We start from the raw sequence: 18825 nt of genomic DNA, 5'->3' as shown, positions 1-18825 counted from the left end.
ATTCATATTACAACTTACTACGGCGATAATAGGAATGATATGTGGCTGTAATTATATCAATATCTTTTTGAAACGAATATCTTTTTTTTTTTTTTTTTTCTGTTATGAAAACGTTAATTAACAGCTGTAGTTGTAATAAGATATTATCGTAATTATAATCCAATGAATCGATTAATTTTTTTAATGATGGACTATATTCCTTTTAAAAAATTATACGACACACTGGTACCATTCATAGACATTACCCTCAACTTTTATTTTAGAAATGAGATAGAAATACTCTTTATTTCATTTAAATTAGAATATTTTATCGTAATTTAATTAGTGTGCGTATCGTATCTGACGACCGGCAAAAACGAAGTTACAAACTTACGAAGCCAACTTTTACCGTGCGTACGATTACGGATTTCCTGCATGACGATTTGACGAGACAACTTGAGGTGGACTCTCACCTTGGAAAAAATATCCGTAGGTACCCAGCAACCCGGCCACAGAAACTCAAGTCCGTGGCCACGGAGTTCCTAGCTAATCCCCAATCTTACCATAGCCAATCTCATCTTCTACCTAGCATCTCTCTCTCTCTCTCTCTTTCTCTCTCTCTCGCCTTAAGTGATACAGGTCAGTACAAGCCACCTCGTATATCTCCATGTAATTTCGCTCTCACAAGCAATTCAGCAGTCTTCAAACATGCACAGACCAGTTCATTTCTAATTTCTAGGATCTACTTGCTTATGTTCTTTCATTTTTTTTATATGTTAATAATCTCTTCATGGCCGTGGTAATCCTCTGCTCTTCAAGTATTTTCTGTACGGGTATCGCTTATGCTTGTGCTTTTACTGATAGTAAGATATATGGTTTAAGCCACAATGGGTCAGTAGGAGGTAGAAGTAGTAGACATTTGAAGACTTTGCCTAGTGGGTCTACGGTGAACTGGAAGAAGCATAGGAGAAAGCTTGTGGGTTTTTGTGGGTTTGTGATGAAGAGTCCAGATGGGGTGGTGGTGGCTAAGGGGAAGCCCAACAAAGCAGTGTCTTCTGAGGAATTTATTGGGGTTTTAAAATCGATTTCGGACCCAAAATGTGCTTTTTCCTACTTTAACTATGTTGCCCAGCTGCCCAGTGTTGTGCACACCACTGAAACGTGCAATTTCATGCTTGAGGTTTTGAGGATTCATAGGAGGGTAGGGGATATGGCTCTTGTGTTTGATTTGATGCAAAAGCAAATAATTAACAGGAACATGAAGACCTATTTGACAATTTTTAAAGGCCTTTACATAAGAGGGGGAATTCGGCGAGCACCAAGTGCACTTGTAAAGATGCGAAAAGCTGGGTTTGTTTTGAATGCATATTCATATAATGGGTTGATCCATTTGCTCCTTCAATCTGGGTTTTGTAGGGAGGCTTTGGAGGTTTATAGAGGTATGGTTTCCGAAGGGATTAAGCCCAGCCTAAAGACTTACTCGGCGCTTATGGTGGCATTGGGGAAGAGAAGGGATACTGAAACTGTAATGGATTTATTGAAAGAGATGGAAACTTTGGGGTTGAGGCCAAATATATACACGTTCACTATATGCATTAGGGCACTTGGGAGAGCTGGGAAAATTGATGAAGCAAATGCAATTCTGAAGAGAATGGAGGATGAGGGATGTGGGCCTGATGTTATTACTTATACGGTTATCATAGATGCTCTTTGTAATGCAGGGAAACTCGATAATGCGAAAAAATTATTTGCAAAGATGAAAGCTTCCAGTCATAAACCCGATCGTGTAACCTACATTACTTTGCTGGACAAGCTTAGTGACTGTGGAGACTTGGATACATTGAAAGAAATTTGGAGTGAAATGGAAGTTGATGGTTATGCTCCTGATGTGGTTACTTTTACCATTCTTGTTAATGCCTTATGCAAAGCTGGGAATTTCAACGAGGCATTTGGCATGTTGGATGTTATGGATAAGCAAGGGATCTCACCAAATCTTCACACATACAATGTATTGATTTGTGGACTTCTGAGGGTAAGTAGGTTGGATGAAGCGTTGAAACTTTTCAATGATATGGGAGCTCTGGGTGTTGAACCTACTGCTTTTACATATATCCTATTCATTGACTACTATGGAAAGTCTGGCAATCCCAGCGAAGCTCTTCAGACATTTAAGCAAATGAAAATTAGAGGAATTGTTCCTAATCTTGTTGCCTGTAATGCATCTTTGTATAGCCTTGCTGAAATGGGTAGGCTTGAAGAGGCTAAAGATATATTTAATGGGCTTAAAATTAGTGGGCTTGTTCCAGATTCAATAACTTACAACATGATGATGAAGTGCTACTGTAAGGTGGGTCAAGTCGATGAAGCCATTAAATTACTATTTGATATGATGGAAAATGGGTGCGAACCTGATGTTATTATAATTAATTCTTTGATCGACACACTTTACAAGGCTAATCGAGTAGATGAAGCGTGGCAAATGTTTTGCAGAATGAAGGACATGAAGCTTGCTCCTACAGTTGTAACCTACAACACAATACTATCTGGACTAGGGAAGAGCGGTCAAGTCGAGAAAGCTATTGAGTTGTTTGAGAGCATGACTGTGCTGGGGTGTCCTCCAAATACGGTAACTTTCAACACACTCATGGACTGTCTTTGCAAGAACGAAGAGGTTCATTTGGCCTTGAAAACATTTTCTAAAATGACGACAACTAATTGTCGTCCTGATGTTTTGACTTACAACACTATAATTGATGGATTAGTTAAAGAAAACAGAGTTGGTGATGCGTTCTGGTTCTTCCATCAGATGAAGAAATTGTTGTATCCAGATCGTGTGACTTTGTGCACCCTCCTTCCTGGTGTTGTAAAGGATGGTCGGATCGAAGATGCTTTAAAGATTGCCGAGGACTTTGTATGTCGAGTTGGGGTTAAAATAGATGGGCCTTTTTGGGGAGATTTAGTGGGAGGGATTTTGACTGAAGCCAAAATAGATGCAGCCACATTATTTGCTGAAAGACTGGTGTGCAATGGGATTTGTCAAGATGGATCAGTATTGATACCTTTGATTGTCTTTTTGTGTGAGCGTAAGAAAGCTCTTGATGCACATAATTTATTTGTGAAGTTCATGAAAAATCTGGGAATTAATCCAACACTAGAAGTATATAATTGCTTGATTGATGGGCTTCTTGAAATCCAGAGTACTGGAAAAGCCTGGGATCTTTTTAAGGAGATGAAGACGATTGGTTGTGCCCCAGATGTTTTCACATACAACTTGTTTCTTGATGCCCATGGGAAAGCTGGGAAGACCAATGAACTTCTTGGCCTATACAAAGAGATGCATTGCTTGGGTTGCGAGCCTAACACCATAACTCATAATATAGTGATTTCTGGTCTTGTAAAAACAGGTTGTTTAGAAAAGGCTATGGATTTATACTATGATCTCATAAGTGGTGAATTTTCTCCAACACCTTGTACATATGGCCCTCTCCTAGATGGACTTTTGAAGTCGGGAAGACTGGAGGAAGCAATGCAGTTCTTTGAAGAGATGCTCAGCTATGGATGCAAGCCCAACTGTGCTATTTACAATATTCTCATTAATGGTTTTGGGAAAGCTGGTGACCTGGAAACTGCTTGCGAGTTGTTTAAGAGGATGGTCAAAGAAGGAATAAGACCGGACTTGAAGTCTTACACCATTCTCGTGGATAGCTTGTGCCTGGCAGGGAGAGTTGATGAAGCTTTGCATTACTTTGAGGAACTAAAGGTGACTGGCATTGATCCTGACCTGGTCTCTTACAATCTTATCATTAGTGGACTTGGAAGATCACGGAGAGTAGAAGAAGCTCTCTCTCTTTTCAATGAAATGCGGCATAAAGGCATTACTCCTGATCTTTACACTTACAATTCATTAATCCTCAATCTTGGGATTGTTGGAATGGTGGAGCAAGCTGGGAAGATGTATGAAGAACTACAGCTTTTAGGTCTTGAGCCCGATGTGTTCACCTATAATGCCCTCATTAGAGGATATAGTACGTCAGGAACTCCAGACCATGCTTACACAGTCTACAAAAAGATGATGGCAGGTGGTTGCAGCCCCAACATGGGAACAATTGCGCAGCTTCCTAATCAGTCCTGACCTCATTGTGCTCGTGGGGCTACGGAATTATACATGCCTGCAGTTCACAGTTCTTGAGGTATGCAAGGTACTACTTTTTTTAACTCTCCTTGTAAAACTGAAATGCACTGTTGAAAATCTTCTTTAGAAGATACTTCTACATTTTATCCATCATTTTCTGATTAAATTAAGGTGTTGGGGTTCATTTTATATTTATGTATGCTTAAAATGGCTTTTCACCAATGTTTTTTTTTATCCTAACTGCAGTAGATGGATGTGGGGGGTGATCATCAATGTTCAAATTGAATGGTATGGGAATCACATCATTCGTATCGACGCTAATGTATATGAAGGTTGGTAGTAAGATATCCACCCCTGTTCGCAACCTTTAATCATTGAATTTGTCAATTTGAAAAATAAGAGTTGATCTTGTGGTTGACAGGTACCGCCATATCAGCATGGTAGGACGGAAGTGGGATGAGAACATAGTATAGTATATAGCATAACTCACTTCATTTTATGTAAAACAATTATTTAAAGTGTAAAAACTGGGCTAGTTAGTACTGTTGATTCAAATCGGATGGGCCGAAAATTCAGTTAAAAAAAAAAAAAAAATACCCAACCATTGAAAACAGTTGCATGCAGTCAAAGCCATGATTTCTCACAAAGGAAAGGAGAAAAGCAAAAGTATGACTATGAACTGAAAAGTAGAGAGAAACACGTATGAGAACCACTTTTCACCTGCCGATATCAAGTTGAATAATAAACGATTTGCTGGCTCCTAAGAATTAAGGAGCATAATAGCCTTAACAAAATATATGCAAGGATTGCTATTTTTAGAGATGTGGTTGGTTGTTGATAAACTGTACATGTTGTTTACGCTGTGGCATTTTCAAACTCTCAAATCTAAAACACGCACATCAACAAGAAAGATTTTTCTTAGTACTCGATCCGAATATTTTCTTACAAGACCATCTACAGTTAAAGATCCAAGAAGATAGAAAGTAGTCCGGTACAGGATCTGATTTGTGGATGCGTTGCAGCAACTACTTTGATCCGCTGTCCTCCAGATTTGATTCAGGATCAGCTGGTTTGTTAGGAGATGCCATGGACATAATGGGTTTCTTGAACTGCACCAAGAGCATGGTCATGTTGTCGCATCCCTCACCACCAGCTGTTGGTGCCAAACACCTATCAAGCACTCTCTCACAAACCAGTGAAAGCTTGTTTTCCTGCTGTCAAACAGGTTGCAGTATTTAGACCTTCAAGGCTTGGAATATGTATATATGTAAGTAAAAACCAAACACGGTTCATTACTTCTTCACAACCAACGTACAAACACAATAAATCTTAACTAGATGTTCATGTTATTAAATAGGTATCAAGAGACCTACGCACTCACCGAGGTTAGTTGTTCGTGAATAAAATCTACCAGTTGCTGGCTTGACATGCAATCCCTGAAAGAAATTAACAGAGACAGTAATCCACATATAAAGATCACACATCAAATGCCCTGGAGTTATTTTTTTTTTTGATAAGTAAACGATAGTATAAATAAGAATAGGCATAGCCCAAGTACACAAGGAGTTATACTAGAGTCAAATGCCCTGGAGTTATAAAGTTATATCGATAGCTAATTATATTAAGAAACTCACTAGCAGGACAAATCTATCAATAAATAGTTTATAGGAATTAATAAGCCATACAATTCCTTGAATTGATGTAGACCCTTCTACAAGGTACCCTTGTGCAACAAAAAGAATAAATAAATCAAGGCTCTACAGGTATCTCTGTCACCCATTAGTCTCATCAACCTTTCCCTGCGCAAAATGATATGTTCAGTTCGCCATCTCCACAGTTCCATTTCATACACCTCATTAGAAGATGCTCCATTTTTAATAGCATTACCAATTGAAAACAAGAGGAGCATAAATATATTTTCAGTAGCTTTCATGTTTCAAGGATTTGGAAGCAGTACGTCTAACTCCCCCATATTAGACATAATACAAACTTAAATGGCTATACTGGAAATGAAAAAGCATAAGATGTGTACCAGATGCCATCGCATGCCAACACAATAAAATCGTCATCGTCACAAAGCTCAACCTTGAAAGAAAACAATTGATTTCATATCAATGTTTAATAAATTCAATCTTGACAAAAAAATATTAAAGCATTTATACAGAATGTGAGGTACATAACATGCATAGCAATTTTGTCATATTACTACGAGAATATACATACCGCATTTATATCTGGATTAGAAGTTACGATTTGCTTTTCAACAGGCAAATATTTATTCTGCTTGAATTCCATGTCACCTGCAGCAAATAGAACTGAATGAAATTATGGAAACTACACCAACAAACTCTCTCTCTCTCTCTCTCCCCCCATCAAACATGTGAAATTTAGACAGATGCATTTGTGTGTATATATTCAATCCACAAAAAGAGTAGCACGGGGCTTCTACTAATGGTATCTAACTGCCTCCACGGAGGAAGCCCCAGAGGCCATGTCCTAAAGTTTCATATTTTCAATTGAGCCTAAGTTATGCAATTGGAGCACAGGGAACTTGGATATAAAAAAATTGATTAAATTTTCAGGATCAGGCTTTCAGAGGTGCAGACAAGATACCTATAGCCCGAGCAAGATTTAAACTGCCATTGACACGCCCTGCATGTATAAAACCACCAGCCTTTAAAATCCTTTCCTTCTCAACCTCAAGATCGGGTTTGTGATCCCTAGACAAATTATATGCCTGAAAGAGAGAAGCCCAATGAGAGAGAGAGAGAGAGAGAGGCCACTATACATCCAGTAATGAAGTTCAAATCTAGAATTTTTTTCTGGGATACGCTCCAGCATGAACACAGGGAATATGTCCACGATTTTGAATACAAAAGTTTTTGGGCAAACTACAAATTACCTCCCCGTGATTATGAGTGATCACAAATTAACTATACCTTTGGAAACTGTCGATAGATTTTCTGTGGTTTTTACTAGTAAAAAAATATATTCCCTGTGGTTTTTGAGAAAAATGAAACTGTCATATTTTTTGTCGACAGATTCTTTTACATGATGTGTATGTGTCGTATGAAACACAAAATTTGGTAACAACTCCAGCAGATTAAAGAGTTACCTGACCCTTCCTAGATATCACACAACGAGAATCACCAGCATTTGCAACAAGAAGTTCGTTGTTTCTAATGATTGCAACACAGGCTGTGCTCCCAGAAGTTGGTCCAGCAAAATCAGAATGAGGTCCCTGGTAACAATGGATGCATTTAAACCCAAGGAATATGGTTAAATCAGATTCTTTTAATCTCAAATTCCATACACTGAGAAATCAAGTTACAGATTGATTCAATAATTTTTCTGATTTTAAAACCCGTTTCTTAAAAAATCAGTAAACAGATTACCGCAATTGTTTGATTAAGATGATTGCCCCAGAGAATTTCCACTTTTCTTCCAAAAAAAAAATGATTTTCAAGTTGAGATGAAAGGAAAGATGAAATATTCTGCACCAATTAGTCTCAAATGAAATTAACAAATTTCATAAGCCTGTTTAAGTTCTACATACTAAACGCACGCACACATGCAAACTTTTGAGGCTCAAAGGTGTACGTGAAACTCATACGATGCTCAATTTTAAATTCTATTGTGATTTATATTTATGTTTCGAAAACTGTTGCCACTTTAATGAACCAGTATCCTTATATGTAACTCCTTATTCATAGCTAAGTGTGATGAATTATGTATGCATGCTATATGCACTCGTGAATTTATGAGATGGCATCTATACTTTTAACCTCAAATGATTTTCAAGTAAAAAAGAACACGTTTAAACCTTCAAAGCTTCCATTGAGTAATTTCACTTTTATGTTGGCCAGCTTTATGCAGTGTTCTAAGTAGGAAACTCGTATACCATGCCCAACAGATGTTTCCCTCAACCTTACATGATCTAGTTCCACTCACTTATTGAATGACCCTTTGACTTAACATGGAAACAAAAATGGAACAAAAAGATCACTGTTGACAGTATATAAGGACAAGAGCTTTAACAAACTAACTGGTTTTCATCTTACCTCCTCAAAAGCCCAATCATCAACCTGCTCATTGCTATCACCACTCCTTGGAGACCAAATCAACCCTTCTATCATGCCAGTAAACTTGTTTATCTTATCGCCCAAAACAGCTAATTCTCTCCAACCCCTTTGTCCACGCATCATTTCATCCATTCTGCATAACCAAAACATCACCGGTTCAAACCACAAAAGGACATAGGTGTAAACTCAGCACCATTAACAATGGAGACATAAACCCACAAAAGGGTTGAAAGCCACCGGTAAGCCGGTAAATAATGAGGTATAATATCCTACCACTTAATCCAAGAAGCTAAAACTCCCCGTCACAAAAGAGACAATAATATACCCTTCTTAGAGCACATGTGCATGCATAACACAAATGTATGCAGACAGTGCATATATATAAGTTTCTTTTTTGCAAGAAAAAATAATGCCACCAACAGTCTTACCAATTTATTTTCCCAATCAATTATATATATATATATATATAAATATCTGGAGCAGATTTTTGGGTATGATTACTATGAAGCAGAACAGTGGACTTTTGAAACAGCATCCTGATTATTAGAAAGTGATGAAAAAGAACTGAATTCTCAAGCATATAATTATGAAACCTGAAAAAAGCTTTCTTAACAGAAGTTCCTATGTCTCCAGCAGCATATGCGTCATTTTTTAGCACCTGTTGGTGAAGATACTTGGCACAGAACTTTGCAACCACCTTGCCTGAAAAGCAATTGGATTTACATGAGTACAATTTTCTCAGTTACTACACCAAGATGAGTTATAGATTGGATCAAGAAGCAGAAGGGGTTCAGACTTTGAATCAGATAGTTTTCCATACAATTAGAAATAGAACTGAATTCTTTCCAAACATCAAGTACATAAGAGCTTTATGGGGTCTTGTCCTCTATATAAAAAAAAAAAAGTACATAAGAGCCATTTCCTCAAGGCTGAATTAAAAATCTATTCTCTGCAGGCCCCATAACAAAATGTCAATAAAAAGAAACCCCGCCCATATCTACACACAGAATAGGAACACTAATTTAAGTTTTCCAATATTGGATTTTGCACGATCTCCCCCTCCCTCTTTCGGCAAGAGATTTGATCTTTTAGGAATGGAATGGACACTTGCAAACACAGAATTTGATTACTACATAGATTGGAACATGCAGATTAACCATTCGAGATTAACAAAAAAACCAAATAGAGAATCTATAGAACCTCAAAGGTTTTGAAATATTAAAAGATTTTGAGATATTAAATATATCTGTGAAAATATAAAGTTGCACCATAACAACCAATCTGCCTGATTAATGCATACAACAAAAGTTAGTCCTTTTATAAGCATGTAAATAGTTGATCGTATACAATAACCAAATAGAGGCAGATCAGATCTGGCAGAATACCCTACACATAATATTGTAACATATGCAATCACCCCAAAGATTGATCTATGAAGTCATTATAAGTCCAGAGGACAGTATAAGCAATGACTGGAAAGCTACACAAATATTAAGGAACAATGATTCCGAACAAAAAAATCCCCATTTCATGAGTTGAAATAGACATCTGACATAGATATCATACAAGCATCTGAAGATTCTGAACCTGACAGTTCTTACCTCCATGGCCATCATAAACACCAAAGAATGAAGTGGATGAATCAAGATCAGGATATGCAGCATGCTGACAAAAGCAACAATCATATCAGCAAACAACATATTAATATTTTATAAAAAGTAAATAGAAATCAAATAAGTCCAGAAAAGGCTAAATCACGAGAACGAACACTAGATTTATTTGTGAAGTTCCACATTCCTAAAGAATTAAGGTTTTACTTCCCAAACAGAAAGCAGAAAGCAGTTAACAAGACTCCAGGAAAATCATGCAACATGTGTACTAAGTAAATCAAAATATAAATTCAAATAGAGGAAAGAAAAAATAATTTACGCTAAATGCTTGAATCAGTCTCATAACCGGCTGTTGCAATTCTCTAAATCCCATCCAATAAAGGATTCAAGTGAGGAGGAAAATTAAAAAGAAAATGAAAAAGAAAAAACCCTTGGGGGTTTACTAGATGCATCATTTTGCATGAAGTAAAACAAACGTGGAACTACTACAGAATCAATACAGAGAATCAGACAGGTTACGATTATTTTATCAAAGTCATACGAGTTGTCAAAGTCCTAACTGAATTCTTCACGTCTGCAAGAGAGTGAAATCCAACAAACCATCAGTAGGATTTGTAACCAAACTAACTGTGGAAGCTAGTAGAAATGAGGAGACAAACCCAATACTAAAGTGTACCACCATATGTCGTATAATTACTTAATTGCTATTGACCCCCGGAGGCTGCATTACAATTGATAGCAGTTGACATAATGCAGTCAGTTCATACACCCGAGTCACTTGATTGTGGACCCAATCCCACTTACATCAGTGAAGCAAAATGGGGGAAAATAAAAGAATTTGCAAAGGTTTCGTTTATTTACTCACAGCATCTTCCATGGTTGCCCGCCAACCTTGCATGGATGATAAACCATATCTAAGCCGATCGTTCTCCCCATCTTCAGAGAACTTTTCGGTTTTGGGAGTGCTGAGGTATGTACCCATATCTATCTGAAACCACATAGAACCCAATAAAAAACCTTTCTTCTACAAATTTTATGTGCAATGACTTTTGCATACTCCCTACGCATTCCATTAATATGATTGGCTGCGTCACATTTTTTTAATATAAAATAACTGTTTTAGCCAATCACATCAGTGGAGTGCGCAAGAAATATGCAAAAGTATCTGTATATAGCATAACTCTTAACTAAAACATGGATCAAACAACATCTTAATAAAATGGGCCATTTTAATTCCATGCCACAAATCCACAACATGTATTCCTCTAAATTACGTTCAGTTGCCGGGAAAATGCAGGGGAAACAATGAAAACAAAAAGTAAAAATTCATAACGTATTTCCATTCTTACTAGTTGGTACCGAGTATAGGAAGAATCTCCACTGGACTTGGCTTAACACAACCACTTGTCACTTTTTAGAAATGGTAAATCGATGAAACAGAGATCAACTTCCTTTGCAGTTCTTTACTTTGTTTTCTCGGTTTCCTTATCAACCAAACTGAGAAATTTAGTCATCCATACATCGAATTCAAACTGTAAGATCAATGGAATAAGATCACACCCACATCTTTAATCTCAGTCCAGCACGGACCTGCGTGTTCAAAATAAGAATCACAAAATCAACTCTGAATCGGAGTTTGAAAGAACCTCGTATACCAATCAGAAACAAATGATTACAGGAAAAAAAAAAAAAGACAATTTCGAAGTACAGAAAACTATAACCAGGATTAAAAAAAATATATATATGTATGTATGTATGTGCAAGGCCGGTAGCTAATTTCACTCAGAGATAACCATAGATCATCACTGGAGATAAACGTGATTAAAATGGAGCAAAGGACGGCTAAAAAAAAAGCTCAGGTAACTAGGATTTGAAGTTACACTATATGATGCATGATAGGGGCGTCCGTTCAGAGTTGGAGAAGAGGGCCTATCAAGGAGGCTTCATTTGAAGAATTCAAAACATCCCACGAGAACTATTAGGGAATCTAAGGAGAAAAGCACAGAATTTGGACGATAGAAACAATGAAATTAATGAATTATGAGAGAGAGAGAGAGAGAGAGAGAGAGAGAGATTACTTTGTGAAGCTTAGGGAATTCTGGTGACTAATGGTGGACTGCGCCAATGTTCTCGAGCGCCTCCCTCTGTCTCTCTCACTCTCTTCCTACCTGTCGTGTATCATCCTTTTATCTTCATTCATTTGTTTCCTCTCTCTCTCTCTCTCTCCCTCCTTCCCTCCCTCGAACTTCCATTATATTTAAGTCGAAGAGACATATCTCTATTGTCCTTCTACCGAATAAAAATTTTCATTATTGCTGTCTATACTTGGTTAATAACAACTAAATAGTTAACTGGGTTAAAACTAAGAAGATTTTTGTTGAGGATTTTGGTAATCCTTTATTTGAAAATAATGTTAAGGACGTCATTATATATATATATATTTGAAAGACTGTCGGTGCTAACAATGAAGGCATCGACAGTAACGATGAAGACATCGACATATCGGAGAAACCTGTAGATCACTCAACTCTTACATTCTAAACTTTATCACTATTATTTTAAGGCCTGGTTATTCATGTTGTGTTCTATTATCAAGATGCCATTGTTTTTTTTTTTTCCATCTTTTAACACAAAATTAATCCCTTTGATTTTCTTAAAAGTTCAATTGGTGTTTGTGGTTTTTTTTTTTATTGGATTTTTTTTTTAATGAGACTGATTCATCCATAATAATTTCGTTAATAAACTGTAAAAAAACATAAATGTGGTGCTTATATCACTCATGGCAAACCACTGCCATGGCAGACGCTCATCGTTAATGTTATTTATACCAATAAGGTAGCCAGCGGGCTTGAGGAGAGGGACCGTACCCTCCCAAATATCTGGAAAAAAAAAACGAAAAGAAAAGAAAGAATCTGTACGAGTTTTTAATTACTTTTCCAGTAAATTTTGGTCCCCTCATATATTTTCTATTTCCAGTTAGCCTCGCAGTTTTATTTCCAAAAAGAGTAGTACTTTTTTTTTTTTTCTCTCAGCAAAGTAGATAACATTAATAAAAAAATAGATACATATTGTCTGATAAAATACAACTTAATTACACGGAGTCTTTACGACTATAGAATTATAAAATACAGGTGGGATAGTGGAGATGGATAAATTTTCATAAAGATGGTTGGATGCTGTCTATTACGCTAAGTTATGCGCATATCAATTTTTAGATCGATGAATTTTTTTTACTGACTAAGTTGCAAAATCTGTAAGAGTGAATTTGATGTCATTGGTGACTGCTTCTATTTTCCAATCTGTTGGTTAATTTTTTTCAAGAATTGCATGGATTATGTGTAATTATAATTTTTATTTATAAGATTTATGTTATCATTTTTGTTTTGAAATTTTTAAAATTTCATAATTTTTAATATATCAATAATTAATATAATAATTAATATGTAAAGAAGTAAATTTTTTTTAAATACAAATATCATTTTTCTTCCTATAAACAAGTCAGATGGGGGCAGTTTTATCATTTTATTGTCATCTAGAATTACTATTTATTCATTATTGTGCAGTAAACAGGAGGCTTATCATCATCAGCCATGTGTTACGCCAACGATACTAAAAATTCAGAATTATGAAATGAACATTCTTAATAGCTTCTGAAAGTGACTTTCTAACCTCAACAACATAAATAATTTCCATTCAGATGGCATCAAAATGCCTCTTTCATCACCTAGAAAAGAAAAACAAAGTCCAAAGAACATAAATTAAAAAAATTAATTTGTGAATACAACTGGGATTGGCCCCTGCAACGTGCCCAACCAGTTTTTCTTCGATGCGCAGACACACACATTACGAGGAAAAGAAAAATTCTACTTATTATTTTTATATTATATATTAATATATAAATATATATCTTTGAATAAAAAAATAAAAAAAAAAACAAATCACAGGTGTCAATATGAAAATAATGAATAGCATTTCTCATTTCATAATATTGTTTTATTTTGTTAGAAAATCTTTCTTTGGGTGGCGACTGGCGTGTGTAGCTAGAAAAATAGAAGCACACAGATGTCGCGGTGGAGGTGATGATAACGCGCGACAATGAGAATGGTTTAGAAAATTGGTAATTCTACGGGACGTGGAACCTTGTCAGCCTTTATAATAAGCTAAACAAATTTCAAAAAATTATTAATTAATTTTATATTTTCTTCTATAATGGCTAAACGAATCGGTGTTTGAAATTAATTAGTGAAGATATACTTTAAAGGCTGCATATCCAGAGCAGAGCACTTTCTCCTTTTCTCTTTCTTGTTTAGTATTAGAGTGCAAGTGCTTATATGATGATAAAATGTGACTTAATTCGGCTGCAGTTGCAAGGAATCTGTGTGTGTGGGCATGTGGGTTTAAAAAATGTTAGTCAAAGTACCAAATCTTCCTGTACATTGAATCCAAATCTTGAGAATGAATATTCAAAAGGGAGGTGCATAAAAAATATATATTCCATATCAGATTAACTCTTTCAAAATGTTTGTTAGAATCAGGAGATCTTTATTCTAATTGGTGAACTAAATTTAGCTGTCTGCTAACAAAATTCAAAATGCAGACTTTAGATACAGCTGGTTCGCAATATATTTTAAAGGGAGGCATTGAAGTAGAAAGACATTTCTCACCTTCTATCCTTCTGCTTTTATTTTTTTAATAAGAATTCGGTGGATTTTTTTTTTTTTCTTTTTGAGTTGAGAGATGAAGGTTTCAAACTTCATAACTCTATTTTAGAGATTAAAAATTATACCAATCAGATGCAGATATTGATGGATAAGATATCCTCCCTTTAAAAAGGCCCATTAGAAAAGTTATGGACTTTTGAGATATATACCTTGAGAGTAAAGAGTTCAATCCAACATACCATGTAAATCAATCCAATCACAAAAATAATATATGCTCAAGACCAGCTACTTTAGAAGATGTGAACCACTGGTCAAGGCCACTTTCCCCGGCCAAAAACTTGTGAAACTTCCCATTAACCTCGATTATACTGCACCCAGCAGTCTTAGCAATGCCTGAGTCATTCATCTTGCCTCTCCATCTCTCCGCTTCCTCCCATTTACCAAATGCTGCATACAAGTTAGCAAACATCATGAACTCCCCGTCACTCAAGAGGCTCGTCCTTTCAGAATACAGCTTCATTAGTTTCTCTCCGGTATCAAAGTCACGATGAATGACACAGGCACTAAGCAAAGCACCCAAGATGGACTCCCCCGGTTCAAATGGCATGGCTTCTATGAGTTGAAATGCACGGTTAAGAAGCTTGGCTCTACTCAGAAGATCAACCATGCAGCTATAGTGCTCTCTCTTGGGAGTGATTCCAAAGTCCCTTTCCATCCTGTCAAACAATTGGCATCCATCTTCCACCAAACCTGAATGGCTACAAGCACTGAGTATGCCAATCAAGGTGATGTCATCAGGCATTATGCAGTTCTCTCTCATTTTATGAAAAAATTTGAGAGCAGCATCGCCAAGGCCATGGAGAGCGAGTCCAGAGATGATGGCATTCCAACAATAAATATCCTTAACCTGGGACTTATAGAACACCTCCAAGGCATTCCTTAGGCTTCCACACTTGGCATACATGACTATTAGGGCTGTGGTGACATGAGGACTGGAGTCTAGCCCGTGATCTTTAGCATGCGTGTGTGTTTTAGTGCCTCTTTCAAGTGATCCCAGACGAGCACAGGCAGTTAAAACACCAGTTACCGTTAGAAAATCAGGCTCCACATGATTTCCGGCCTGCATTTTATCAAAAAAATCAACCGCCTCGGAGTAGAGTTGATTGCGTATATAGCCTCTTACCATTATATTCCATGATATGATATTCTTTGCTGGCATCTCCTTGAATAACGTTTGTGCTTCAACCATGTCTCCAGCATTGGTACACGCCAATATCATAGAGTTCCACGATACAGTATCTTTTGCAGGGATGTCACTGAAGATACGCCTAGCAGATATTATTCTTCCCGTACTGGCATATCCGGAGACCATGATATTGAAAGATGAAAGATCCTTCAAAGGCATCGAATCAAAAAGTTCAGTTGCGTTATCCATCTGCCCACTGGATACGTATGCATCTAGCATCGAATTCCAAGCAACCACATCTTTGACAGGCATATTCTCAAACACTTTACAAGCATCACCAATGAATCCCAGAGAAGAATACATGTTCAGTAAGGCAGTTTGGACAAAAACATGGACACAGAAAACAGTTTTTATAGTCTGGCCGTGGAGTGCAAACCCAACACGAGAACTAGGAAGATCTCCTGCTGCTTTAAGTAAAATGGGAAATGTATAATTATCGGCATGAAATCCAAGTTCCTGCATACGTAAATATGTTAGAATTGCTTTCTTTGGATGACCTTTGAGCACTTGCTTCTTAATATTCTCATTCCAACTTCGTGGGTTGTCAGGCAGTTTCGACAGGCATAGGATGTTGCAGGTCAAGATTGTCATAATTCCTAATATGGCCAGCCTGAAACAAAATACAAGTGAATTGAAATATAGAAAATTTTTAAATATAAGCTCTACACTCTATACACCATTTAAAAATATATAATTTTATCATTTTACTCTCATATTTTATAAAATATGAAATATCAAATATGAGGATAAAAAAATAAAATCACATATTTTAAATAGTGTGCAAAATGTAAGATTTTTATGCTAGCACAACTCTTAAAATATATTCAGATGTTTTGGATTTTCTAATTCTTAGAATTTAGAATGATAATACGATACACATCCACACTCAAATATATATATATATATATATATATAAATTATATTTGGCCTCATGATTTTGTCCCCTCAAAATTATTACTCTGATATTTTTTTTTTATACATTTGGAGAAGGGGGTTTCGAAACCCAAGACCTTCATTTTAGAGGTTGAGAGTTTATGTTAATCAGGTCATAGATATTTGACAATTTTTTTTTTCTTAATAGTTAAGAAAGTAATTATTAGTGAAGTGATTAATGTTTTTTAGAGTTAATCTACATATAATCTCTAAATGGAGACTGCTCATGCAAATACATGCAGTTATATTTAAAAAATTAAAATTACAATAATATCATTTTTAAAATGATTCTTTTTTCCCTTTTACAATCATTTATCAATAGGACTCACAGTCCCCCACTTAAAACTGTAAATAGAAATTTTTTTCAATGTTTAAAAATATTTAAAATATATTTGAAAGAAAAAAAATATAATTGCACGAGTGATAAGTTTAAAGGAGCAAAATCAAAACATTGAGTAGTAGCACCACACACACACTCATTGAAAGGGCGATGGTATAATTTGCTACTCTCTTTGAATAAAAATAGAGTCAACCACTAAAAAAAAGAAATGATATTTGCAGTCTTAGGTACTGCAAGTCTCAACATTCTATTTGAAAAAAGTGAATAAATATGAGATTCGTATGAAAAAATTAAATTTTTAATAGTAGACCCTACTATTTTTTAAAGAAAGTGCGTAAAATTTACACACTCTAAAATTGTATCCAATATTATTCATTAAAAAATAAGTTTTTTTACATTAGTCTTAAATTTATTTACTTTTTTTAAAAGGAGTACGCGGCACATTTTAGAATTGTACAAATCATTTATCTAATATTTAAAATAAAAAGTGAGTAGTATTACTCATCTATAAAATCAATCTCAACACTACTTTGATTTATAAAAATTGTGGGATATGTGAGACTAATTTTATGACTTAAAATGTGTATATCCATCTCATGATTTTAGGTGTGATAAATAAATAAAATTATTATTGAGGCAAGCGTTCCACTACGTCTGCCAGAGGCTGGCTCAACAAGAAAATATTCATCTGCAGGAGTGCACCACGCACAAGAGGAAAAATGAGTCTGCAATAACCGAATGTACTATTTGTCCTATCCTAAGTATGGGAAAAACAGAGTGTCCTATCCTAAGTATGGGAAAAACATTTATAATAAAAATCAGAGTGTCTTTTCAATAGCTCTCTCTATGACTTTTCATCAAACGTTCTGTTTGCAATATTAGGTTGAGCCTCTGTTTTACTCATTTATGGTATCTAGAGGCTATAGGACCGTCCACTACATTTAGCCATGGCCAACCCAGAAAAATCAGAAAAGATTTCTTCTCACCCAAAGCTTATTAACTCATCAACTCACTTTATTACGATAAAACTTATATTGGAGAATTTTCTTATATGGAATGCACAAATCGTGCCCTTCCTCAAGGGACATAAGCTCTTTGACTATGTGAATGGTACTCTATCAATGCCATCTCCTATGGTCAATGGTTATGTGAATCCCGAACATACCTCATGGGTTTTACAGAATCAGCTCATAATGTTAGCCATTAACGCCTCCCTCTCTGATGCCGTGTTAGCTTAGGTTCTCTCCTGCACCACCTCACATGAAATATGGTCCACCTTGAACAATTTGTTCTCAGCCCAATCAACGGCTCATGTTATGCAAACAAAGTATCAGCTTGTAACTTTGAAGAAAGGCTCGGATTCCATTACCGAGTACTTTCACAAAGCTACTTCTCTGGCCATTGCTCTTGGGGCTGCTGGTTAGCCTCTCCCTACCTCGGAATTTACTGTCTACTTGTTGGCTAGTCTGTGTTCAGATTATGAATCCCTTGTGACCTCCTTAACAACTCGACCAGACCCTCTCTCCACCCCACAAATTTATAGCTATCTGTTGAATCATGAGTCTTAGCTCAATCATCAAACCATCTCCCTACTGTTTAACAGCTCTCTTGTTGCGCATAACAATTAACACCACCACAAATGCCTCTCACTCTCAAAATTTTTTTCTTGGTCGTGGGCGTGGCAGTTTCTCTCGTGGGCGACGTGGTCGTAGCATCCATTGAGGGGGCAACTCCATGCCTTCTAATCGCACTGCCCCTCGCTCGACTTGTCAAGTTTGTCAAAAACCGAGGTATACTGCTATTAGTTGTTACCATTGTTTTAATCAAGCTTACCAAAGCCCT

General features: G+C 36.2%; 3 protein-coding genes across 11 annotated transcripts; 1 reads left to right on the top strand and 2 right to left on the bottom strand.

Moving 5' to 3' along the window:
* The first annotated feature begins 423 nt into the window (after nucleotides 1–423).
* Nucleotides 424–4933, top strand: LOC109017823 (pentatricopeptide repeat-containing protein At4g31850, chloroplastic). 2 transcript variants are annotated; one of them, XM_019000009.2, is made up of 3 exons: nucleotides 424–4169; nucleotides 4358–4443; nucleotides 4533–4933. In XM_019000009.2, exon 1 carries the CDS (start codon nucleotides 770–772, stop codon nucleotides 4109–4111), a length of 3342 nt encoding a protein of 1113 aa, XP_018855554.1. In that variant the 5' UTR covers nucleotides 424–769; the 3' UTR covers nucleotides 4112–4169; nucleotides 4358–4443; nucleotides 4533–4933. The 2 variants fall into 2 exon arrangements, with proteins under 2 accessions (XP_018855554.1, XP_018855553.1); XM_019000008.2 differs by having other exon boundaries at nucleotides 424–4178.
* Nucleotides 4861–12140, bottom strand: LOC109001007 (probable protein phosphatase 2C 60). Of its 8 annotated transcripts, XM_018978118.2 has the most exons (13): nucleotides 11882–12044; nucleotides 11368–11393; nucleotides 11153–11287; nucleotides 10669–10791; nucleotides 9795–9858; nucleotides 8787–8895; nucleotides 8173–8326; nucleotides 7227–7352; nucleotides 6725–6848; nucleotides 6335–6411; nucleotides 6144–6196; nucleotides 5493–5547; nucleotides 4906–5325 (listed from the first exon to the last, which is right to left on the bottom strand). In XM_018978118.2, the coding sequence occupies exons 4-13, from the start codon at nucleotides 10783–10785 to the stop codon at nucleotides 5137–5139; spliced, it is 1068 nt and encodes a 355-aa protein (XP_018833663.1). In that variant the 5' UTR covers nucleotides 10786–10791; nucleotides 11153–11287; nucleotides 11368–11393; nucleotides 11882–12044; the 3' UTR covers nucleotides 4906–5136. The 8 variants fall into 8 exon arrangements, with proteins under 8 accessions (XP_035549419.1, XP_018833663.1, XP_035549417.1 ...); XM_035693526.1 differs by having other exon boundaries at nucleotides 4861–5322; nucleotides 11153–11393; nucleotides 11882–12140; XM_035693524.1 differs by having other exon boundaries at nucleotides 10669–10787; nucleotides 11153–11393; nucleotides 11882–12045.
* Nucleotides 12141–14609: 2469 nt separating this feature from the next.
* On the bottom strand, nucleotides 14610–18228 carry LOC109001006 (pentatricopeptide repeat-containing protein At2g29760, chloroplastic-like). The gene is made up of 2 exons (XM_018978111.2): nucleotides 18149–18228; nucleotides 14610–16320 (listed from the first exon to the last, which is right to left on the bottom strand). Exons 1-2 carry the CDS (start codon nucleotides 18151–18153, stop codon nucleotides 14721–14723), a joined length of 1605 nt encoding a protein of 534 aa, XP_018833656.1. The 5' UTR covers nucleotides 18154–18228; the 3' UTR covers nucleotides 14610–14720.
* Between the last annotated feature and the right edge of the window lie 597 nt (nucleotides 18229–18825).

The sequence above is a fragment of the Juglans regia genome, chromosome 8, assembly GCF_001411555.2.
Source record: "Juglans regia cultivar Chandler chromosome 8, Walnut 2.0, whole genome shotgun sequence".
Lineage (NCBI taxonomy): Eukaryota > Viridiplantae > Streptophyta > Magnoliopsida > Fagales > Juglandaceae > Juglans > Juglans regia.
Note: the sequence above shows the minus strand (reverse complement) of the source record. Positions and strands in the feature narration are given on the sequence as shown.

Bases quoted from the DNA above. Each gene is read 5' to 3' on its own strand.
- LOC109001007 (XM_018978113.2), bottom strand. From the start codon at position 10,803: ATGTGGTTTCAGATAGATATGGGTACATACCTCAGCACTCCCAAAACC. The intron at 6,412-6,724 runs GTATCTTGTCTG...TATTTGCTGCAG, and splicing joins AAATCTTGCTCGGGCTATAG to GTGACATGGAATTCAAGCAG. The intron at 5,548-6,143 runs GTACACATCTTA...AATTTCTTTCAG, and splicing joins TTGGCATGCGATGGCATCTG to GGATTGCATGTCAAGCCAGC.
- LOC109017823 (XM_019000009.2), top strand. From the start codon at position 770: ATGGCCGTGGTAATCCTCTGCTCTTCAAGTATTTTCTGTACGGGTATC.